This window comes from Cydia amplana, chromosome 11, assembly GCF_948474715.1.
Source record: "Cydia amplana chromosome 11, ilCydAmpl1.1, whole genome shotgun sequence".
In the NCBI taxonomy this organism is placed as follows: domain Eukaryota; kingdom Metazoa; phylum Arthropoda; class Insecta; order Lepidoptera; family Tortricidae; genus Cydia; species Cydia amplana.
In genome coordinates, this window is record NC_086079.1 from 10,502,915 (window position 1) to 10,527,854 (window position 24,940).

General features: G+C 38.3%; 3 protein-coding genes and 1 non-coding gene across 5 annotated transcripts; 3 read left to right on the top strand and 1 right to left on the bottom strand.

The window, feature by feature from the left end:
• Positions 1-920: 920 nt before the first annotated feature.
• Positions 921-11,148, bottom strand: LOC134652476 (histone deacetylase HDAC1). The gene is made up of 11 exons (XM_063507669.1): positions 10,983-11,148; positions 10,479-10,591; positions 10,196-10,313; positions 9,930-10,030; positions 9,048-9,291; positions 8,394-8,570; positions 7,702-7,804; positions 6,051-6,285; positions 5,717-5,806; positions 2,508-2,658; positions 921-1,241 (listed from the first exon to the last, which is right to left on the bottom strand). Exons 1-11 carry the CDS (start codon positions 11,029-11,031, stop codon positions 1,165-1,167), a joined length of 1,458 nt encoding a protein of 485 aa, XP_063363739.1. The 5' UTR covers positions 11,032-11,148; the 3' UTR covers positions 921-1,164.
• Positions 11,149-12,784: 1,636 nt separating this feature from the next.
• Positions 12,785-17,078, top strand: LOC134652477 (ATP-dependent RNA helicase p62). 2 transcript variants are annotated; one of them, XR_010097183.1, is made up of 6 exons: positions 12,785-12,821; positions 13,009-13,099; positions 13,810-14,841; positions 15,030-15,268; positions 15,375-15,856; positions 16,010-16,151. XR_010097183.1 is itself a non-coding variant. In XM_063507670.1 (6 exons), coding segments are annotated over exons 2-6 (1,641 nt in total). In that variant the 5' UTR covers positions 12,785-12,821; positions 13,009-13,097; the 3' UTR covers positions 16,629-17,078. The 2 variants fall into 2 exon arrangements, 1 of the variants encoding a protein (XP_063363740.1); XM_063507670.1 differs by lacking the exon at positions 15,375-15,856 and adding an exon at positions 16,440-17,078 and having other exon boundaries at positions 16,010-16,188.
• LOC134652524 (small nucleolar RNA SNORD61) lies at positions 14,888-14,963 on the top strand. Its single transcript, XR_010097187.1, has one exon. It is a non-coding gene; the product is annotated as a small nucleolar RNA SNORD61 (small nucleolar RNA).
• Positions 17,079-20,339: 3,261 nt separating the features above from the next.
• Positions 20,340-24,910, top strand: LOC134652478 (uncharacterized). Its single transcript, XM_063507671.1, has 5 exons — positions 20,340-20,472; positions 20,562-21,482; positions 21,729-21,961; positions 22,749-22,927; positions 24,525-24,910. The coding sequence occupies exons 1-5, from the start codon at positions 20,420-20,422 to the stop codon at positions 24,816-24,818; spliced, it is 1,680 nt and encodes a 559-aa protein (XP_063363741.1). The 5' UTR covers positions 20,340-20,419; the 3' UTR covers positions 24,819-24,910.
• The last annotated feature ends 30 nt before the right edge of the window (positions 24,911-24,940 follow it).

The window sequence follows — 24,940 nt, forward strand, 5'->3', positions numbered from 1 at the left end:
TAGGTTAGTTTATAATCTCCCTACCGTCAGTTTATAATTTAACTAACGAGATTATAATCTGACGAGTGTTTACAATTTTACGGTGACATATGTATGACACCGTAAGATTGTGAACCCGTTAGTTTATAATCTAACGTAGGTTAGGGTAGTTTATAATCTCCCTACCGTCAGTTTATAATTTAACTAGCGAGATTATAATATGACGATTGTTTACAATTTTACGGTGACATATATATTGTTGAAAAAATCTGTTTGACGACATTTGGACTAGAGGGGAGAACAAATTCTTCAAATTTATTTCGCACCCTAATACTACAATTATAAGGAATATTTTTTTTATCCTCTTTTCCTGTATAAGTTTGCAAAAAAACTTGAAAAATGATTTTTGCCTTATTTATTGGATATTGGTCCAAAAATAATATCTATAAATTAAATCATGAAGTATTAGTATGTATGGTTGTTTGCTATCTAAATTATTGCTTTCTTTATCAGTTTGGTAAAATTATAGAGTAGAAAATTATAATAGTGATCATATCAAATAAAATTATCGTAGGTGTCGGATGGCATTCTCTGAGTTACTAGGGTATCCATACAAAATACATATAGGTTGAATCACTCTAATATTATGTAACCAGACTGCTCATTTACCAGAACTTTTTTGAGTGCTCCCTATTATAACTATTTACTCTGGTAAAATATACAAATACATTACATAACTATGTAATACAAAATCTATTCTACAGAAAACAATCCTCTAACATTCAGGAAAATTCTTAAACTTTAATTCGAGATCTCTTGTCTGTCTTTTCGACTTCTTGATTGAGTTTAACGAATTTGTTAGCAAACTTGTATTGCTAAGTTGACTGCATCTAGATTTCGGTTTTTCATCATTATGAAGTTTCACCGACCTATTTTTGTCCATAAATTAAGGTAGGCACTTGTTTTGTGAACCAAAAAGCTCGGATTGATGTGCCTGATTGAATTTCATTTTCACAAAAAATCCTTATTTTATTTATTACTTGCCAAAATATCTGAGAGCCTTACTTGCACATCATTACACACAATGAAGACAGTCGGATATGCTGGGTGAGTAAAATTCCACGATATATCGGTGACATATCGTTACGAACTACGGCTAATCTTAACTTGGCCCTACCGCTCGCATCAGGGGTTGGGCGGGACTTCTTTCTTTGGTTCCTCCACTGTGCTTAAATTCTTAAGGTCATCCTTTGAATCTTCCGCTGAAACAAAATAAAAACAATTTGTGAACATATATTTTTACCGTTTTATTTTCTGTTAGAATAAGTTCTCGATATAACACGAATAAATGTAGTGCCCTCCGCATTGCGAAGTACTCTCGTATGGAACGTAAAATCTTTTCGTACTATGTGACCCTGGGTGTACAGTACAGATGTAGTGCACATAATCCATTGCCATCGTATTTTCGTACCTCAAGAGAAAAAAACGGAACCCTTATAGGATCACTCGTGCGTCTGTCTGTCCGACCATTCCCCCCCCCCCCCCCTTTATCTCCGAAACTACTGGGTCTAAAGTCAAAATATGCTTTATTCATGTAGGCCTAGCAACAAGCACTTATGAAAAAATAATATAAATAAAGAATACAATTTTGAAAAAAATACACAAAATAGTTCTTTACCTATAAATGACAGGAAAACCTATTAGAAATGTGCAGTCAAGCGTGAGTCGGACTTAATGTTCGGAACCCTTGGAACTCGCGAGTCCGACTTTTTGGCCGGTTTTTTTTTGTATGGTGTTCATAAAGAAATAAGCCCTTTTGAAAAGACTCATCTGTACCAGGGATGTTGCGAACATCCGCATCCGCATCCGCAACCGCGGAACTTCCGCATTATTTTCAACATCCGCATCCGCATAAAATCGATGCGGAGCTTATGCGGATGCGGATGTCGAACAAGTCGGTACAGAAACGTCTTAGCGGGGGCGTAAGTGCTAGGTAATTTCGTCATTAGCTATAACAAAATCGTCTAGATCCAGAAAAGTCGGCCAAGTTACTGTTTAGTAAGTATAACGCACCTATACTCTTGCTCAAATACTAAACGTTTCGTTTTTTTTTTAATAAAAAAATACTAAAAATGTAATATTTGACGTTTTATAAGTACCTAATCTTGACATCCGCATCCGCGGATGTGAGCTTTTAAATATCCGCATCCGCGGATGTCAAAAAATTTTGCATCCGCAACATCCCTGATCTGTACATAGGGATGGAGTAATTAGTTAGTACTCACCACTGACAATCCAACCTCTAGACTGAGCTTAGGCCAATTCTTTCATGAAACCGATGCTGCCAAAAATACGGGAGTGCGGGGGGACGAGGTGAGCGAATCCCGTGCCGTGATTGGTCCGTTCAAAGACACGGACCAATCACGGCACGGGATTGACTCGAAGATGGAGTAACGCTACCGTATGTGTGGCAGAGGGGGTAGCGCGACTATGCTATGTCTAGAGGTTGGATTGTCTGTGGTACTCACGTTTGAGTTCGTCCTTGAGCGGGCCGGGCTCCTTGTCGAGGCGCGGGCGCTTGCGCGGCTGCGCGGTGCGGTAGGAGCGGTTGTCGCGGCGCCCGCCCTCGCCCTCGTCCTCAGAGTCGGATAATTCGCCGTCCCCGGTGATGCGCTTGTCCTGCAAATCAACGTGACGGTCATACTATGAATACTGTAACCGATCTTGTAGTATAAGTGTAGGGTTTTTGGTATTTAACATACCTAGTTAATTCGTTTTTAAAGTTAAGGGTAGTTGAGATTGAAGACTTAGCATAGCTACTTAATTCGTTTTTAAAGAAGGGTAATTTTGAAATTGAAGACTATTATGGGTTGGGTATAAAAAGAAACTACACTTGGCGGACGGGCCTCTTTGGTTATTGAGCCGTGATAGCGAACGGTTGTCATGAGACGAGATTACTGTAAATTGGAACAAGACAAGAAAATAAATGGATAAATATCTTCAAGGGTGTTGTTATTTTTTACACTTCAGAAGTGGGATTCGAACCCACGCCCACTAAGGACCGTTTATGGTAGGTAAGGTAAGATGACAATCGTTTGCGCTTAGACAACGAAACGCTATGTTTCTCTATCGCACTAATATGCACTATATTAAATAAATTATTAAAAAAAGAGTGATAGAGAGACAGAAAGCGTTTCGTTGTCGTAGCGCAAACGATTGTCATCTTAACTAGGCTCAGCTTAACTAGGATGTCAGGAATTTTTGAAACATTAAAATTCTATCGTTTTTGCAACAGCAAGTTCGGACTCTTTCCAAAATCTGGTCATACAATTCTTTATTTTACAAAAATAGAAATGTCTGTATTTAGATCAGGGATGTTGCGAACATCCGCATCCGCATCCGCAACCGCGGAACTTCCGCATTATTTTCAACATCCGCATCCGCATCCGCATAAAATCGATGCGGAGCTTATGCGGATGCGGATGTCGAACAAGTCGGTACAGGAACGTCTTAGCGGCGGCGTAAGTGCTAGGTAATTTCGTAATTACCTATAACGAAATCGTCTAGATCAGTGTTTTTCAAACTTTATGGTGTCACGGCCCTTTATGACCACTAAAATTTTTCGCGACCCCCAAACCCCGTTTCTACGTTTTTCTATCTAGTACCTATAACAAAGGAACCACTGGTCAGTGTTTGGCAAAAAAGCCCTTAAAGTTTTGATCCCATTTGCTACTTCATATTTATGCGAGCTTACGTTTTCATCAATGGTCGATATCAAAACCAAAAAAAAGGAATACATAGATTGAATTCGGAAAATGAGTTAATCGTCTGCGTGTCGCGGCAGGAACCGCGGTTTGACAAATTAAGAGTCAGAATGAAACAAGCTCATTCTTCACACTGAATACAATTAAACCTTCACTTTTAAAATACAGTTTACCAGATAGGTAATGATTTGTTTTATTAATATGTACATTAACGACCTTTAAACATTAAATTTTAAAGGATTGGATTATTTTTAAGTTTAAACAATGAAATTGCTTTCCATAAGTTTCTCTCAAAGCTGAACTTCGCGACCCCCTTGGACAAGTGCCGCGACCCCCAGGGGGGTCGCGACCCACACTTTGAAAAACACTGGTCTAGATCCAGAAAAGTCGGCCAAGTTACTGTTTAATAAATATAACGCACCTATATTCTTGTTCAAATACTAAACGTTTATTTTTTTTTAAATAAAAAAAAACTAAAAATGTAATATTTGACGTTTTCTAAGTAACTAATCTTGACATCCGCATCCGCGGATGTGAGCCTTTAAAAATCCGCATCCGCATCCGCATCCGCGGATGTCAAAAAATCGGCATCCGCAACATCCCTGATTTAGATACCCACACAATTAGGTTATGTTCCAATTATCATGTATTTCCATATATAAAGTACCTAGTAGGTATAGCTGGTCAACCAAATCTTGTCAGTAAAAAAAGCGGCCAAGTGCGAGTCGGACTCGCCCATGAAGGGTTCCGTATTTAGGCGATTTATGACGTATAAAAAAAAAACTACTTACTAGATCTCGTTCAAACCAATTTTCGGTGGAAGTTTACATGGTAATGTACATCATATATTTTTTTTAGTTTTATCATTCTCTTATTTTAGAAGTTACAGGGGGGGGGACACACATTTTACCACTTTGGAAGTGTCTCTCGCGCAAACTATTCAGTTTAGAAAAAAATGATATTAGAAACCTCAATATCATTTTTGAAGACCTATCCATAGATACCCCACACGTATGGGTTTGATGAAAAAAAAATTTTCGAGTTTCAGTTCGAAGTATGGGGAACCCTAAAAATTTATTGTTTTTTTTTCTATTTTTGTGTGAAAATCTTAATGCGGTTCACAGAATACATCTACTTACCAAGTTTCAACAGTATAGTTCTTATAGTTTCGGAGAAAAGTGGCTGTGACATACGGACGGACAGACGGACAGACAGACAGACATGACGAATCTATAAGGGTTCCGTTTTTTGCCATTTGGCTACGGAACCCTAAAAAAGGCGCGAAATTCAAATTTTCTATGGGACGATATCCCTTCGCGCCTACATTTTTCAAATTTGCCGCTTTTTAGGGTTCCGTAGCCAAATGGCAAAAAACGGAACCCTTATAGATTCGTCATGTCTGTCTGTCCGTCCGTATGTCACAGCCACTTTTCTCCGAAACTATAAGAACTATACTGTTGAAACTTGGTAAGTAGATGTATTCTGTGAACCGCATTAAGATTTTCACACAAAAATAGAAAAAAAACAATTAATTTTTGGGGTTCCCCATACTTCGAACTGAAACTCAAAATTTTTTTTTTCATCAAACCCATACGTGTGGGGTATCTATGGATAGGTCTTCAAAAATGATATTGAGGTTCCTAATATAATTTTTTTCTAAACTGAATAGTTTGCGCGAGAGACACTTCCAAAGTGGTAAAATGTGTGTCCCTTCCCCCCCCCCCCTAACTTCTAAAATAAGAGAATGATAAAACTAAAAAAAATATATGATGTACATTACCATGTAAACTTCCACCGAAAATTGGTTTGAACAAGATCTAGCAAGTAGTTTTTTTTTAATACGTCATAAATCGCCTAAATACGGAACCCTTCATGGGCGAGTCCGACTCGCACTTGGCCGCTTTTTTCTACTGTCAAGATCTGGTTGACCAAGTATAAGTACTGTACTACTCTTTTTTTTTTAATTTGCTTACCTTATCACTTTGTGGCAATCTTTCGTCCTTGTCAACCTTGTCCTCGTCTTCTGACTCATCATTTACAGCATCTTCTGGTATCGCTTGAACCTTAAACAAGATGATCTTTTTTAAGTTAGGCTAATTACAATATATAATAAAGAAATGGTGTGTGACACATAAATTATATAAAAAACATTGAAAGTTCATAATATTAAAATATTGTTTAGACTTGAAACGTCATGATTAATGATTTTGCTGAGTACTGAATCAAAATTTCAGTCAAAGCGGAGTATTTTCGGCCAAATAAAATAAACATTCGGCAAAATATGTTCAAGCGAATGGGTAAATGTACCTGTACTCCAGGCGCATGTGGTAACATCCTTAGATTTTCAAACAGTCGATTCTTGATCTTCTCCAGGTACTCCGGCGTGTTCTGGTTAGACATGTTGCTCGGTGATATGTGAAGTTTGAAGTCCGGCCCGAAGTACTCGAAATAGTCGTTGTAGGGCAGCTCGTTCGCGATCTCTACGCCGAGCGCGACGGACGTCTCGTAAGTCCAGCAGCGGGATACGTTACGGATTGTGTAACTGCAATAAAAAGAAGCGTTAAGTATACAATAATATACAGGGTGGATTTTCTTTTTGGGTCAGTGAGGGCAGCTACCAGATCCCGTGCTGCTACGAGAAAACGGTCTTAGAAGACCTTCCCTCGATTTCAAATTAATGAAGATTGGCTTTTACAGATTTTGAAAAAAACATACAGGGTGCGAGAAAAGGGTCATTTTTGACAAACTTTTTTTTTGATGCCAATCGATCCCATTCCTATTGAGGATCAAAAGCTTGTATGGAACCAAAAAAAAATTTCCGGCTAGAAAAGCCACAAATCGAGGAAAACTTTTCCCATACAATTTGCATGAAAATGAAAACTTTTATTTTTTACATGCTATTTTTGTATTCCAATCGATTTCATTCCTATCCAGTATCAATAGTTTCCTAGGGGTCAACTTTCGATAATGTACTAAAAAGCCACAAATTAATAAAAACTTTTTCCATACATTTACTATGGAGAAAACGTGAAATTTTATTCACGATTTTCTATCTCGCCCATCAGTCTTACGGCAATGTCTTCATACAGTATTATGATCCTTAAATGTAACAGGACTGATTGGGCAGATAGAAAAATGTGAATTAAATTTCACGTGTTCTTCATAGTAAATGTACGGAAAAAGATTTTTTTAATTTGTGGCTTTTTAGTACATTGCCGTGAGTTGACCCCAAGGAAACTATTGATACTGGATAGGAATGGAATCGATTGACATACAAAAATAGCATGTGAAAAATAAAAGTTTTCATTTTCATACAAATTGTATGGGAAAAGTTTTCCTCGATTTGTGGCTTTTCTAGCCGGAATTTTTTTTTTGGTTCCATACAAGCTTTTGATCCTTAATAGGAATGGGATCGATTGGCATCAAAAAAAAAGTTTGTCAAAAATGACCTTTTTCTCGCACCCTGTATGTTTTTTTCAAAATCTGTAAAAGCAAATCTTCATTAATTTGAAATCGAGGGAAGGTCTTCTAAGACCGTTTTCTCGTAGCAGCACGGGATCTGGTAGCTGCCCTCACTGACCCAAAAAGAAAATCCACCCTGTATTACTGGGTCAGGAAACCTAGGATAAAAAGAATGGAAATCAGTTAGAAGTAGCTAATACTTACTACTCATTCTCACATGTTATTGATTTATAACGATACATACAACTGAACGTCTAGAATACTAGATTAATAGACATCCTAATTCAAAGAAAACATAAACAGTTTAGGGAAGGAGTTGTATTTCATCAAACTTCACGAGCTTGGCATTGGATTTTATCTTTGACAGAAAGTTTAATTCCAATTTTCAACTTTAAAAATGGTTCTTTCAGAATTATTTGTTTAATTTAACAGCATGCAACAGCAGCAATTTAATTTAGCATGTGTATTATATCGATATCGGTTGGCGAAAACTTACCCTCCGCCGCCAACTAGAAGGAATGGGAGTCCGAATCTCTTCACTAACTCCACACACCGCCCGTGCCCTCGCACCGTCAAGTTGAAACACCCCAGTCGGTCACCTAAATAGTCAACATGTACATTATTTTGGTTGCCTATGATATGGCGTTTTTAATAAAACCTGTCGTTTAAATATGTGCAGATCATAATTTTGTAGATTTTTAAAACAGGCCCGACACCCTAAAATTTAAAAATAATTGATGTCCTAAAACAAGCATCATCATTTTATGCAGACCCCAACCCAAAATTCTATTTATACATTCATTGAAAAATCATCCTGTATGTTGTAGTAAGAGCTGAGAATATTGTTGTGACTTGTGTATCACTACATAGTATAAAACAAAGTTGCTTCCCTGTCTGTCTGTCTGTATGTAACTATGTATGCTTAGATCTTTGAAACTACGCAACGGATTTTGATGCGGTTTTTTTAATAGATACGAGTGATTCAAGAGGAAGGTTTATCTATAATTTGTTAACCCGTGCAAAGCCGGGCGGGTCGCTATAATAGACGCCAAACGATCGTTCCGATAGGGTAATAAACTGAGCTGTCAACAAGGATGCGGCTAAAATCGATATTGCTTATCGATGAATTACGCTTATAGTCATTGATAAAGGATTATAAAAATATTTGTCATTTTTTTTATTAGTTACCTGTTAAAGAGTCAGCACCACACTGCAGCACCACAGCGCTCGGTTGGAATGTCTCCATGACTTTGGAGATGATCGGAACAAAGATTGATTCATAAGAGTCATCATCCATGCCATCTCGGAGTGGGATGTTCACTGCATAGTATTTTCCTTTACCAGCTCCAATATCTCGTAGATCACCTGTATAATAACAAAATTAGTTATAAGCTGGAAATGGGAACGAAAAAGCATTTACACCTCTGGTGAAACTAGTGATAAAGATTCGAATGCGGATTATTATTATTATTATGTTTATGTTCAGACATTTAAATGTTTACTGCGTGTTGATAGAATTGCTCTTGTTTTTAGTTTAGTAGCAGATGTATTAACTTGCACTAAACATTAATCAATTTGGAAATAGGCTCTCACCTATTTAAGTAGTCAATTCTAAACATGACATTAACTTTTGCATTCTAGAATCTTTATCTACCACTACATAGTATAAAACAAAGTCGCTCCCCGCTGTCTGTATGTATGCTTAGATCTTTAAAACTACGCAACGGATTTTAACGCGGTTTTTTTTAATAGATAGATTGATTCAAGAGGAAGGTTTTTGTGTAATTTGTTAACCCGTGCGAAGCCGGGGCGGGTTGCTAGTAATTATATAAAATGAAGTACCTGTGCCAGGGAAGTACTCTCCATACTTATGGAAAGACACAGTCATAACTCTGTCTGTGGTGTAAAACGCCTCTTCAACTCCGTCTCCATGGTGTACATCAATGTCGATGTACAGAACCCTCTGGTGGTACTTGAGTAGCTCCAGGATGCCCAGGACAATGTCATTCACATAACAGAATCCAGACGCTTCTGATTTCTTAGCATGGTGGAGACCACCGCCCCAGTTGATGCAGATTTCTGATGCCTGTGGAATTTATTTATGGTTAATTTTCATCTATGATAAAGTCAATGTCTTGACTAAAAAGATTAACATGGAATATATTTTAACCATTACAGTTGATTTCAGTCACACAAAAAATGCAAATGCTTAGTCTTTAACTCATTCACTATGTAGGGTAATTCGCCAGTAACTGGCCACTCTAGACTAAAAATGAATTCTATACACCTATAAACAGAATTCATTCTAGGATAAGGTGGCTAGTTATTGAAGGCTGGCCAGTTATTGAAACCTGGTGGCCACTTGGCCAGTTACTGGCGAATTACCCCACCTAATGCTTACTATTCATTCAAATTTTAAGAGCAGAAGTGTTTATTAAGGCATGTTACCACCTATACACATTTTAGTATCCAGGATATAAAAATCAAGGTTTAATGCCAGTTATTCCGTATAATGACTAGTAAATTATAGTCTATGAATGTCTTTCACAGATGCCATGTGGTAATAATGATAAGTTTTTTATTTTTATTAAGGCTACATTTAGTAATTTGTTATTGGTTTGTATTTCAATGGTTATTAACACTTTCAGTTCCAAGTGGTCCATTTCCAATACAAAGAGAACCCACCAACTGGGGTTTTGGCAGTAAATGTGTTTAAAAAATTACCTGTTTGTTTAATTTGACTGCAGCAGCTACGGAACCTCCCGCTGATAATTGGCAAAACTCATACAGTCCATCAAATACTGGGCAATCTTCTCCAACATTAACTGGAAATAAAAGTTATGCGTGGTCATACATAAAAATATATATATATATATATATATATGTATATTTAAACTAATTTAGAACATGCTGTAACTTATATTAAAGAAAAAAAAGTTTTCTTTTTTTTTTCAAATCTAACTAAAGTTGGTGGAAGTAAATAAACTTACATCTTTGCATCTGTTTGTTGTATTCAGACATATTATCTGGCCGAATTGACCGAAGGAATCTGATATAATCGTCCGAGTGGAACTTTGTCATTTCATCTGCAGTTGCTTTATGCGGCCTCTGGGGATAAATAAGTCAATTCAATAAAACCTTGTTTTATGGGTACTAGACGAGGCTAAAATAGTAAAAGGGAAGAAGTCATTTAATAAATGAAGTTTTTAATAATTATGTGCACTCATATATTATGTATTTTATATGCCTAACTTTACATTTGTATTAACTTACATAGATTTCCATTTTCCTATACAATCCATAATTCAACAACAAATTATGAGTCATGCGTATGCGGTGCGGCTTCATGGGGTGGCCCTGCCCATAGTAGTAGTTACCAATATCGCCTGTAATTAAAACAAACAATCAACATTCAGTCAATCAGTAATCAATGATAACAATTTCAACTTTCTATCAACATGTTACTCAGTTCATTTAACGGCTTGACACATTCTAGTCTGTAGTGTACGGATGAAGGTGCGAACAAAACCGATCGGACCAATCATGGCGCAGATCGAGGTACAGACGCTTTGAAATGCCATGACACACAATTCAATAAAAGTAAAAAGATGAACATCCAACATCTCACATTATGCGTTAACCAACAATAATAATGAGTAAATAAGCTTTTCGTATCGGAAAGTTATAATAAAAATAAGCAATCATTGGAAATAATGTAAAACATAGTAAGAAAATCGAAAGCCTCTTGTGGCGGGTAACTAACTTGCTTATACTTACTATCATAGTAATAGCACACTCTCTTCTTGCTATGTGGTTGCATTGCCATTTTTTAACAAAAATTGTCTAGATAAAACACAATTATGATATTAATTTATAACTTTTACACGTAACACAATCACAAAACTATCGAAAACAGCTCCACACAAGCAGCACAGCGACAACGACCCAGTTCTATCTATTTCATTCATTCACTCGCTCACTCAGCAGCAGTGGTGACTGAACGAATCAGCACATGCGGTCTGCTTTGCAATTCACTCAGTCGTTTAATGACGATGATTTCATTCTTTCGTACAACACTTTTTCATTTAATTTATTACACTGGGTATACATACACGTTACACGTACAGTACCGTCACGTCGTTTCACTACATAGTATAAAACAAAGTCGCTTCCCGCTGTCTGTCTGTCTGTAAAGTCTGTATGTATGCTTAGATCTTTAAAACTACGCAACGGATTTTGATGCGGTTTATTGAAGTGAAAACTTCTTTAGCGGCGCTGTGCACTTTTTGAGGTGGGGAAAAAATGTTAAACTCGAGACAGCGTGAGACGATCTCGTGACCGTAAGATTTAGATGGCCACTCATTTAGATGGCATTTAAATCAATAAAGAAAAACTCAATGACATTACATGTAACAGTTTTTCATGTAATGTCATTGAGTTTTTCTTGAGTTTAGGGAGTTTCGCTCTAACTGGTATTAATATAACTCGAGTACTAACAGTGATGTGCTTACGGGTTTCAAGTAATTAACGCTAACGCTAGATGGCGTTAACCTCAATTATACATAGTGCATTTTGCACTAGTCATTGAGTTTTCACTTCTGCCGGCACTCCCTGAGTGCAACCCATTGTTTTTTTAATTGATAGAGTGATTCAAGAGGAAGGATTTTGTATAATTTGTTAACCCGTGCGAAGCCGGGGCGGGTCGCTAGTAATACATAAAGGCGTTTGAAAAAAATATCGGACCACACTAAGTTTTCATGCTAAGTGGCCCAAGTGCTACATGAAATATGGAGGTTATAACCAAAGAGAATATAATCACTACGTCCTATAACCTCCATATTTCATGTAGCACTTGGGCCACTTAGCATGAAAACTTAGTGTGGTCCGATATTTTTTTCAAACGCCTTTATGTATTATTAGCGACCCGCCCCGGCTTCGCACGGGTTAACAAATTATCCCTATAGGGATAGAGTTAGACCAAGAAAAGTCTGCAACGATTTTGATAGCACACGCAGTACAAGTGTAATTTTCGTCATAATTTCATAGAAGTTTGACGTTTAAAATAACACTTGCACTGCGCGTGTTATTAAAATCGTTGCAGAGTTCTCTTGGTTCAACTCTAGTTATGTATGCGTTTTTATGACCAACTTTATGCAAACCGAGCATGATCACGATTCGATTCTTAACAATATTATGTTTTCTTTCTTTCCGAGCGTTAGCGATAGTCTCCGTTTCAGCTTGGACAAAAATTATTTCGTATTTTTTCTGTCTTTTCATATTTTGAAATGTTCAAAATAGCAGTAATTGGCATAAAGAACGTGTAGGGTTTTATGGCACTAAACCACTATGAGTTCGCTCAACGTAAGTTTTTAATGTTCTACTGCTGGGCTAAGGCCTCCCCTCGTTTCATAAGTAGTTATAAAAAATAATATTATGTATATAGAATTCTCAAAATGTAGCTGTGTAATGTGGAGGCAACATTACGCACCATTTCAATACATTTCATTCATTCTCTAGTCTTTCGTTCGGTCATAAAATATTATTCATTCATTCCATTCATCACTCAATATTGAACAATTGAATTGAACATTCTCTTTCTGAAAAGCAGTGGTTGAGGTAAGACGCATTTGTTGCTGTTAATATTTTCTTTATTAAATGCTGTTATTTTAAGTTAATACGTTTATCTAACTAAAAAACCTGAAATTTATCATTGTGATTTTAATATAATCCGTGATAATATAATTTGTGATAATCCGTGTTTTCGAAATAAGTTCTAACGAACGATAATGGCGTCTCCCCTCAGGTTGTCTCTACACCCGCCCTGCTAAGATTGGATTTGCAAATACATCTGCATTTATTCAGAAAATCTTGAATTCAAAATCATCATTAACAATGTGAGTATTATATAAATGTATTTCTTTGTTCATTAGTAGTGTTATTTTTTGGTTCATTTTGAAGTTTTGTCATTTTTGACGTATGCCGAAGTATCAGATTAATATTGGCTAAAATTATTACAGTTTAGTGTTTGATTTTTATAAATTTTTCTATCTATTCATATTTAGAAATATTACAATTATCCATAAACTAAAATAAGACCGAACTGAATGGTGTCAGACAAGTTTTATCTACGTTTAGTAAGTTGCTTCGCCCTCCATTTTGTCTAGCCAGTCGATCGTTAATTTTACGCTTGCGTGGTGTGCATAGAATTGTCATGGTCCGTTAACTAGATATCTTAGTTTTATTGTAGTTATATATATTATATAGTAATGAATTACGCACACTTTATTTATTATTTTGTCCTTCGTACTTAAAACTAGTTCCGTTTTAAATGCTTGCTTAGTACACGTCATAACGTCGCGGTCACGTTTTCTACACCCACATAGGTATATAAGTTCACGTGTTACAGCCGGCCTAGCCAAGGTTACAATCGCTATCGCTTCGACAACGAAACGCTTTGTGTCTCTATCACTCTTTCATATTAGTGCGACAGTGACAGTTGCGTTACGATCGCTACGGAGCGTAAGCGATTGGCATGTTGGGTACGCGGCCTGATAGCTCTTCGATCGATTTTCTTGACTTTAATCAAGGCTCTATATCTTTCAAGGTCCGGCAATTGGAGCAATAGCCGTGGTGGTAACGGCGGTTCCAAATATGGTTCTGGCGGTGGTAGCAAATTTGGCGGCGGCGGCGGTGGAGGTGGCAGCCGCTTTGGCGGCGGTGGTGGTGGTGGTTTCGGAGGCGGCGGCAAAAAGGACTTCACTGGAGGCCAGAACATGCGCCGCCCTAACTGGGACACCATGACATTGCAGCCTTTCAACAAGAACTTCTACAACCCACACCCGACAGTCCTAAGCCGGTCCCCATATGAAGTAGAAGAATTTAGGGGTCAGCATGAGATCACTGTGAGTGGGCTTGATGTCCCCATCCCTATCCAACGTTTTGAGGAGGGCAATTTTCCTGACTATGTAATGAAGGGAATCAGTGGTATGGGCTACAAAGAACCAACACCTATCCAGGCTCAAGGCTGGCCGATTGCTATGTCTGGAAATAACTTGGTTGGTATCGCCCAAACTGGATCTGGAAAGACCCTGGCTTACATTCTGCCTGCTATTGTGCACATCAACAACCAACAGCCCCTCAGACGTGGTGACGGACCCATTGCTCTGGTTCTCGCTCCAACAAGAGAGTTGGCTCAGCAGATTCAACAAGTAGCCAATGATTTTGGAAATGCCTCGTATGTGCGTAACACTTGCGTGTTTGGTGGTGCTCCTAAGAGAGAGCAAGCTCGCGACTTGGAGCGTGGCGTGGAGATTGTTATTGCCACACCTGGCAGACTAATTGATTTCCTGGAAAAGGGAACCACCAACCTTCAAAGATGCACTTACCTGGTCTTGGACGAAGCTGACCGCATGTTAGACATGGGTTTTGAACCTCAGATTAGAAAGATCATTGAACAAATTCGCCCAGACCGACAGACCCTTATGTGGTCTGCCACATGGCCTAAAGAAGTGAAAAAGCTGGCCGAGGACTATCTCGGAGACTATGTTCAGATCAACATTGGTTCACTCCAGCTCTCTGCCAATCATAACATTCTACAGATCATCGATATATGCCAGGAACATGAAAAGGAAAACAAGTGAGTTATCTTCTTATTCCACCCTTTTTACTACAATTTTTAATCTTTAGTGATGAATGTTTTTGGTATGACCACCAGTACTGATTAGAAAAGCAAACTATCCTCTAAGAAGATCTGAATATTATTATTTTTTATTCTTTGCTGCAGTCTCTTTGACGCAATTATAAATGTCATGTGTTTTGTTTTAGATTGAATGTACTTTTACAAGAAATCGGACAAAGTCAGGACCCTGGCGCAAAGACCATTATTTTTGTTGAGACCAAGAGGAAAGTTGAGAATATCACTAGAAATATTAGGCGCTATGGCTGGCCCGCTGTGTGCATGCACGGCGATAAAACACAGCAAGAGAGAGACGACGTTTTATATCAGTTCAAGCAAGGCCGTGCCAGTATTTTAGTAGCAACTGATGTTGCTGCCAGAGGACTTGGTAAGAATCTTCAATTTATTTCCTGTTATTGAAATCTTGAAATTTGATGCAAAAGCTAACTTTGTTAATGACAATTTAACGACCATTATTTGTTTTATACTTTCAGAGGCACTGGCGGCATGTTATTGTGTTCTATCTGAATACTGCCTGAAATTAGATGGCATGTTACTGCACTGGATTTGTAGATAAGACAGATGCAGTGGTATTTCCATTGAGAATGCAATAACTCGTCATTATTATGGTGCCTCATTAGTGCCTTTCACTGTGATTGGACCCGAGGCCGGAAGCTTGATGGTATGTCCGTGATTATTGCGGATGCACTTGAGAGTTGATGAAAACCTGGTGATGCACTACGTGGTATTTTAATTCAAAGATCGAAAAATAATGGTGCATTGTTGAAAAACTTGACCCCAGTTGAGATGATCTACAAATGGTCAAGGGTTTTCTGTTTCGGCCGGAGTGGAGTTTTGGGCTATGTGAACATCTATGAAAGTCTTAAATTGAACGCCCTATCAAGACTCCTGGGTTCCGAGTGAGAGGCAACTGTTTACTGGATTTTTGTACATTGCTGTTGTGTAACTCATCCATGTAAGTAACACAGCCATGAGTTACCTACTTAAAATGTACAAGGTTGTCATAAAAGCTTTTGTTATTGAGTTTGTCAGATTTTCCTGAATGACAGTACTGAAATGATTTATCGATAACATCATTTCAAGATGTCTAAATGAATTTGTTTTTTAGATGTTGATGGGATTAAATATGTAATCAACTTTGATTACCCTAACTCTTCTGAGGACTACATTCATCGGATAGGCAGAACTGGCCGTTCAAAGACGAAAGGCACATCATATGCCTTTTTCACACCTTCCAACTCACGTCAAGCCAAGGATCTCGTTTCTGTACTACAGGAAGCCAATCAGGTAATTGGTTTTAATGTTTTTACAAAGTGTTGCAGCAAATTTTCCTCATACCTTTGGCATGGGTACGTCTCTTATTGGCGTGACATGAATGCAAGTATGAGGTACATAAAACGACAGCTACATGCCTTCGGTGTCCACACAACATTAGTCTGGATCCCATCCTCAGATGCTGTGACATTTTCCATTTACATTAAAATTATAGAGCGTATTGCAGGTTTAAATGATACTGAAATATCTGTTTTTGCTTACAGACTATCAGTCCTCAATTGCAATCTATGGCCGACCGTTGTGGAGGCGGTGGGGGCGGATGGAACAACAGGAGCCGGTTCGGAGGTGGCCGCGGTGGTGGCGGCGGCGGCTCATTCAAGCGCGGTACAAACTTCGGTAGGAACGGACAAGGAGGTGGTGGCGGTGGCCACAGACGGTTTAATGACTATTAATTTTAATCTAAATCTAAGATAGCTTATAAGTAGCAAATCCTCATAGGAATTATTTGTGTGAAAGTGTAATGTTTATTGCAAGTAGGATATCTGATTGTCTGGTATATAGTATCAGTGAGTTTATTTATTTCGTGGGTCTACATTATGTACCTTGATTTTCTAAACCTAACTTAATTGTATTATTTTTATTTTTGCACTGTGATAATTTAAGCTGTGATTCTGGTGAGGATTAGCTAAAAGGTTTTGTTACTAAAACAATTTCTGATTACCGAATTGTCCGTGTCCGTGAAACTTGATTCGTCACTTCTGGGAGCTGTTATTAGACTTAAGTTATTGACTGTACAACTTTGAACAGCTCCTCAACTTCATAATTAGAAATTTTCATTCCAATACTGTTCTATGTTAAATGTCAATAAATGTGAGATAAGAATGAAGACGAACATTTTAAAACTATTTCACTTTACATATAAAACCCTATCCCCAACCTATCCAGAGTTATCATCAAACGCTACTGCCCGCACTATGAGCACCAGGGGGGTGAGAACAGCAGTAGTTCTTTGATGATACATTACATAGTCGTCTTGGGTTTTTTTTATAATTGAATCGCGTTTAATTACGTCATGCTCCGTGGAAACCCCACTGTCTGTTTTGTGATTTATTGAAACTTAATGCTGATGTACACAATATGTACTGAATTAGTACATACTTAAAAAAACTGTACCTCAATAGATCGAGAGTACAAATAAACTCAATTCGGACTTGCTGTAGAGGATCTCCCCAGCAACCCCAAAAATTATTTAAGAAAATTCACGTAAATTTATACTTTTTAGCAAATAAGACGCTGAAAAAAAATTGTACTGTGGTTTTTAACCTTTTGGCCGCCGGACCTAGTCCGCAAAGACGCTCACTCACACGCCAGAGTAAATTTTAAGTAAACAAGTAATAAAAAGTTTAGGGATTGCAAATAGTGATATCGATATTTACAATTTATGGTAAAGATCTTCTCAATTTGGCTTTGTTCTTACCCAACTTTAATTTATTTCGAAAATGCCAAAAATTTACATATTTTTTACACACGACAATGTTAAAAATAAAGGTCTTTATCATTAAAAACAACCACTAAACAATATCGATTCATGACGTAATATCACTGCACTAGGCTGTACGAGAAGTCTTTTATACATGCCAACGGCGCGCATGGACTGGCCGCAGTGCAGACCGACAAGGACTGTTTCCGCGCGGATTAAGTAATAATAGTCTCTAGGTCAACGGCGTAAGCGCTCGTCGGTACGTAAACTTTATAAGCGTAACGTTAGAGCCGCGCATAGTGTGTCGATAATATAAATGTACCGGAACTGCATTGGGGAAAATTACACGTGGGTTGAATTGTCAATGAGTGAAGAACAATAATATTTATTCAGTCATTTATTAATCTAATAGTTTGAAAAACATGTTAATAGTAGCATACGTAGCTTTACTTTATATTCTAACTCCTTATCAATGAACAATTAGGAGTTTATTTTACTTTCCATTCTAACTTCTTATCAAAAAATAATCAGCTGTCCTTTTTCGGTTTGGTTCCTGTGTTTTTCGGATCGAGTGAACAAAGAAAATTTTAAGGGTTATAAACCGTCACATAATAAACGCTCGGCGCGCGGCGCGTCCTTTGTTCCTACGTGTGATTTAAAACAGTGTGGTATTTTTATACACTTGAACACGTGTGCGTGACTAAAAATATGCATGTGAAAATTGTAATCATCTTTAATTTAAAATGACTCACTGCAGGGCTATCACTCCCCACTACACTATCATGTCAAAATAAATCATTTGTTCTGCAAATAGACCACAAGGACAGATTTACTTGTCTGACTCTACTATCTACAGCTGAAGAAGCTCCCTGAACTTCAGCTATAGTTATGCCTGTCTCTCTCTCGTTTTACGTAATCTAGTTACTAGTTGCCACCAATTGGCATTTAACAATTGTTCAAATGCTTAAATAAAACGAGATTTGCGATTTGATATTTATTTTGAATATTCTCATATCGAGTTAACATTCCCATCCCTAGCTGTCTTGTATACAAGACAACGGCGACGAGGAACATGAAAAACGTTGAAAAGTGGAGCAAATTCTTTGATAGCCTTATTATAAAAGAATGGATTTACATATATAGCTGCTTTAAATGCATTTTTTTTAAACAAAGACCTAAAACATTAAAAAGAGTGTAAAAAAATTACAATTGATATTTTTTTCACATTTACCGAGCGGTTGAATTTGTGTCTTGTATACAAGACAGCGGCGCCAGTGTACCGTTCTATCGTTGTCTTGTATACATGCCAACGGCGCTCAAAGGGTTAACGTTGAATCAGTTAGCCATGGCTAGTTAAATTACCTAACCTAATTGTCGCCAGGACGCAAGCGCCTCCAGCCGACTTCTCAAACGTACGAAACTGATGCGCTTGCGTCCTGGCGACAATTAGGTAATTTAACTAGCCATGGCTAACTGATTCAACGTTAAAAACCACAGTACAATTTTTTTTTCAGCGTCTTATTTGCTAAAAAGTAAGTATTTACGTGAATTTTCTTTAAATAAATTTTGGGGTTGCTGGGGAGATGCTCTACAGCAAGTCCGAATTGAGTTAATTGTACTCTTCATCTATTGAGGTACAATTTTTTTTAAGTATGTACTAATTCAGTACATATTGTGTACATCAGCATTACGTTTCAATAAATCAGGGATGTAACGGATGTGGTTTTATCGGAACCGAAAGCGGAACCAGATGTTTTAAATTTAGTTTATCGGAACCAGAAACGGAATCGGAACCGGAGCCTGAGTCAGTACTATCAGTAGGTATACATTACACAACACATACGAATAGGTACTTTAAATTCAAAAACACGCATAAACCAGAACATCTAATTACTGCAGCACGTGGCAAGCGGGGCTATGAGCGAATGACTGGTATAAACCTGTTTGTTTTTGATGTACATCGCTCATGTCCCGCTGCCGCGCTAATCATTGACATCCGATATAACTTCCGTTTCAAAAGTAACGGAACCGGAATAGAAACGGATGTGTAATACCAAACGGAAGTTCCGACCTTCCAACTTAACGGAAACGGAGCTCCGTAACATCCCTGCAATAAATCACAACACAGACAGTGGGTTTCCACGGAGCATGACGTAGGAAAACCGATCTTGAAGCGAAAATCTAAAGCCTCCTCCACACTCATGCGCAAATCGAAAAGCCGCGAACGTGAGTGTGGAGTCCATTTGACTGCCACACCCATAAGTGAGCGAGAAACAGATATCTCTTTCTGGCTCTCACTTATGGGTGCGACGCACGCGCGGTGTGGTGCGATAAGCCCTTGCTACACGGTCGCCGACAAGCCTTCTAACCGTCTGACCTTGGTCTGACCTTGGTCTGACCTTGGTCAGTTTTGAGCCCTTGCTACACGGTCGCCGACAAGCCTTCTAACCGTCTGACCTTGGTCTGACCTTGGTCAGTTTTGGTCAAATTTTGTTGGAAACAACTGTCTACACGGTCCGTCCAGACCAAGGCTACGCGGTCTGAGGGGCTTGTCGGCGACCGTGTAGCAAGGGCTTTAGTGTTTTACCACGTTATTGTCTATGCTGCTGTCACTGAGGGTTCTGCGATTACGATGAAATGTCGCAACATGGTCGCAACCTTGTGTAACATAACCTAACCGGATAAAAAGATAGATTCTACGAAAAAAAGTAAGAAGTAAGATTCATAAATCTTGCTTTATAACAGAGAAACTATATTATTGACATGGCTTCGAAAATCATTACACGGTTATTAAAACGTCGTGGTTTAGCAAACCTGTAAGTATCTAAAAATTTACATTGGTTTAGGTCAGCATCGACCCAAAATACTATTTAATTGAATGAATGTGACGTTATTTTAATTGCAGATTGTACAGTAATTCAGCTCCTATTTCTAATGATGCAGTTTTCTTAAACACATATAGACATAGAACATTTGCCTTGTTATGTCCAGCATTACAGAGACATTCGCTATTTGGTGAAAATGCAACGAGACATTATAGCATAAATACAGAGCAAAAAGGTATTGACGATTACAGAAACGAACATAATATTACAGTGTATGGGGAGGATGTTCCTAGTCCTTTCATTGACATAGAAGCAAGTGAGTTTCCAGAGTACATAAAAACCTTCCTTAGTAAACAGGGCTTTACTAAACCAACTATTATTCAGTCTCAAGCATGGCCAGTGGCTTTGAGTGGTCAAAACTTTGTTGGAATAGCCCAGACAGGCACAGGCAAAACACTTGCTTTTCTCCTACCTGCAGTTGTGCATATAAAAGAAAAGACAGCTAGGAAAGGTAGAGGTCCTATAGCACTGGTGTTGGCACCTACCCGAGAGTTAGCTAAACAAATTGAGGTTGTAGCTAAGGATTTCCAGAAACTGCTTAATATTAGATGTGTATGTATCTATGGGGGTGCAAGTAGATCAGTACAAGCTGAGCAGTTGGAAGCAGGTGTGGATATAGTCATTGCTACTCCTGGCCGGCTTAATGACTTTCTTGTAAGCCGCACCACAAACCTCAGTAGGTGTACTTACGTGGTACTAGATGAGGCTGACCGGATGCTTGATATGGGATTTGAACCACAAATAAGACAAGCTTTGGAAGGAGTTCCCCTTGAAAGGCAGATTTTGATGTTTTCTGCTACATGGCCTAAAGAGGTACAACACTTAGCAAAGGATTACTTAGGCGAGTTTGTACAAGTCAATGTTGGATCCACTGAGTTATCTGCAAATCACAATATTAAACAGATAGTACATGTTTGTGATCAGGATAGCAAAATGGACAAGTAAGTATTAGTGTTGTAGTATAATTATTTAACACATTAATTTTTATTTAATTTACCTCTTTTTTATTTAATTATAGCAATAAAACTTAGTTCCCACTGGGTTGCCTACTTTGGGACTATTTAGCATCTGATCCTTCAGGTCTGAGATCAAGTTGGCTTTTGATGGTCAACAATTTTTTTACCCCCCTTATCAACAAGCACATTAAACAAGTGTAATTTAAAATAAATATTTTATTTCTTAATTAGGTTCAAGGAAATAATGCACCAGATATCAGGAGAAGGCATAGGAAAAATCCTAGTTTTCACTAATACTAAGAGATCAGTGGATCACCTCACTTTACAATTGAAAAGGAATGGTTGGCCTGCAGTTGGCACCCACGGGGACAAAACTCAACTGCAAAGAGATACTATAATCAGGAGGTTCAAAACTGGTAACACTAACATTCTTGTGGCTACTGATGTTGCTGCTAGAGGATTAGGTGAGTGCAATTTTTTTTTTTAAATAACATTAATGTGTGTATTACAGTAGAATCCGCTTATAATGACATCGAAGGGAAGTGACAAACACGTCATACTAAGTGGATGTCATATAAAGCATAGTTGTACAACTTCTTGTTTTTGTTAAGTTTTCCAAATGAATCTCAAATTCCTTTGTGAGAGATGAGTTTTATTAAATTTGTAACAAATATCAAGATGTCACTGAGAATCAAAACTAAAATACCTTACACGCTACGCACGCACCAACGTCCTCTCAGGGAAAGACGTGACGGCCACGGAAACCAGCGAATGTGTCAGTATATCTGGACATAATTTAATGGAAATTTTTAGGTCATAGTAAGTGATTTGTCACTATAAGCGAAGTCATCTTATCCGAATTTGTCACAAAGAATTTTATATGAAACCAAACTATGCACAGTCATTAACCTCATAGTAAGCGGTTGGTCATAATAAACGGATTCTACTGTATGTACCTATTGCAGTTGCCCAGTTACCTAGTATCAAGCAAGGAAGATATATACCTGTATTTGGTCCTTGCTAGTACATATTTAGAATATGAAGTGGTAGTCTTTCTAACCTTCCCCTTTTATTTTTCATAAAATCATAAATCATTTATTTTTCGTGATAAACTAGTTAAACATACAAAAGTAACATGATAAAGGTTAGAAATTCATAATTACATATTGTTTACCACAAATTTTTGAGCAAAGAGTTATTAAATTTATAGCAAGACATCAGTTTAAGCCACTTTCATTGTGTTTATTCCAGATGTGGACGGTATCACACATGTAATCAACTATGATTTCCCGCAAACGTCGGAGGACTACATCCACAGGATCGGCAGGACCGGCCGCTACGACAAGAAAGGCGAGGCCCACACGCTGTTCACAGAGGAAGATGCGCGCCTGGCTAAGAGCTTGATTGCAGTTCTGAAGGAAGCCAATCAGGTCTGAAAGAAGCATTTATGATTATGTTGGCTTAGGGCCACCCCACATCTGGAGTCTTTCGGGCGTCGGCGTCGGTCAGCGCTATGGAAAATGACGTCGCTGCGCAGTTGCGTCGACGTTGCGTCGAGCAGGGCCATAGAGTTGTAGACGCCGACGCTCGAAAGACGCTAGATGTGGGGTGGCCCTTAGGTTTCTACTTCACTGTTGTTTCATAAATGTAACAAATTAACAAAACTACAGATGTAGCGCATAATCCTTTGCAATCGTATTTTCTCGGAAACGTATTTGTCATGCTACTTCAGTCAACCTCAGTACTTTTTGTATTAAGACTGACTGAAATAGCATAACACGCTTGTGCTTTTCCTTGAAAATATATGATGGTAAAAGATTATGCACTAGATACGTATATTATATTCTGTATTGTGGCTTTCCATCAGAGAAATGTTCCTTAAGGTGGTATTCCACCTGTCCTATTTATTTTTCCAGTGTATATTTGCGTCTCACATTCTGCTTAGTGAGAGAGTGAGACGCAATGCACATTGGACAAAGAAATTGGACAGGTGGAATACCAACCTTATGCACATGGGGCATAAGGACCCCTTTGGTGGAAATGGAAAGCCACCTTTTGTGTAATCAGTGCTGGCCCGAGCCCTTGATCAGGGTAGAGCGAAATCGGGTTTTGGCGCTCTTCGTTGAAGTCCCCCCCCCCCCACCCCTCGCCACACTCGTGTCGTTTAAAGCTTTTTTTTACTCATTTGCCATTTTGGCGCCCCCTTTGCCATCCTGCGCCTAGAGCGGCCGCTCCACTCGCTCTACCCTAGATCCGGCAATGTGTGTAATTTTAAATACGTTAGAAAACTAGCAGGAGTATAAAACCTCGATCCTGTCTGCAGTACTACAAGAGTGAGTTAGTAATATCAAAGATAATGTTGCTAGCTGTCTCCTATTGCAGGACTGCAAGCAGGATTGTGAGTGTTTTACGGTCGCGCTTATCGCGAATGACAGGGGACTAAGGGCTCATCTAAATGCGGTAAACGGTGCGAGAACTCGCATGCGAGTTTCATTATATTGCGTTATTTGATCGGTCGGCTGAATTGTTGTAACCTCAATGGCCCGCAATGTATTTAACTTAAAATCACATGTGAGTTCGCGCTGTCTAAGGGCTTATTTAGACGGCGCGCAAACTCGTATACGATTTTAGTTACATTGCGGACCATTGAGGTTACATCAATGCAGCCGACTGATCAAATGACGCAATGCAATGAAACTCGTATGCAAGTTCCCGCACCGTCTAAATGAGCCCTAAGTATAATAACGAACGGGGTGAGAAAGTGACGTAAATTGTATGTCAAAGTCATGCGCGATAAGCGTGAGCACGTCTGCTGATGTTTTATCACATCACCGACGATAAGTGTTTATGACACAGGTTAGCACTAGAATTTAATCGCTATAGTTTAGAAAACCATTACCAAGAAAACGGAAATGAAGAATACAGCGACATATAGTAAATACGAATCTCCTTGAGAGCAAGCAGTGTGAGGTCTTATACAAGCTGAGTTTTTAGCATAGTTTAATTTTAATATTTGTAATTTGGCAGGAACCACCACAGGAATTGGACGAATTGGCTCACAGCTTCAGCCAGTCTAAAGTGAAGGAACAGGACAGATACTCCCAAAGAAACTCATACAGCCCAAATAAGAGATTTAATAAATTCCGCACCAACAACAACAACTACAGATACAATAACAACAGCAGCAGATATAATGATGACGATGATGATGATGATTACAACAACTATAGCAAATCAAACAACAGATATAACTCTAACAACAGATTCAACAACAGCAGACCTAATAGAAGGCCTAGATATGATGATGATGATAGATTCTAAGTTCACACTTGGTTATAAATTTATTAGTGCATTGCAAATTTTATTGTACCTGTAGATCCTAGTATTGAATAATATACGACACTTCCAAAAGGTTGTCATTTATTTGTTTCCCTTCCTTTGGT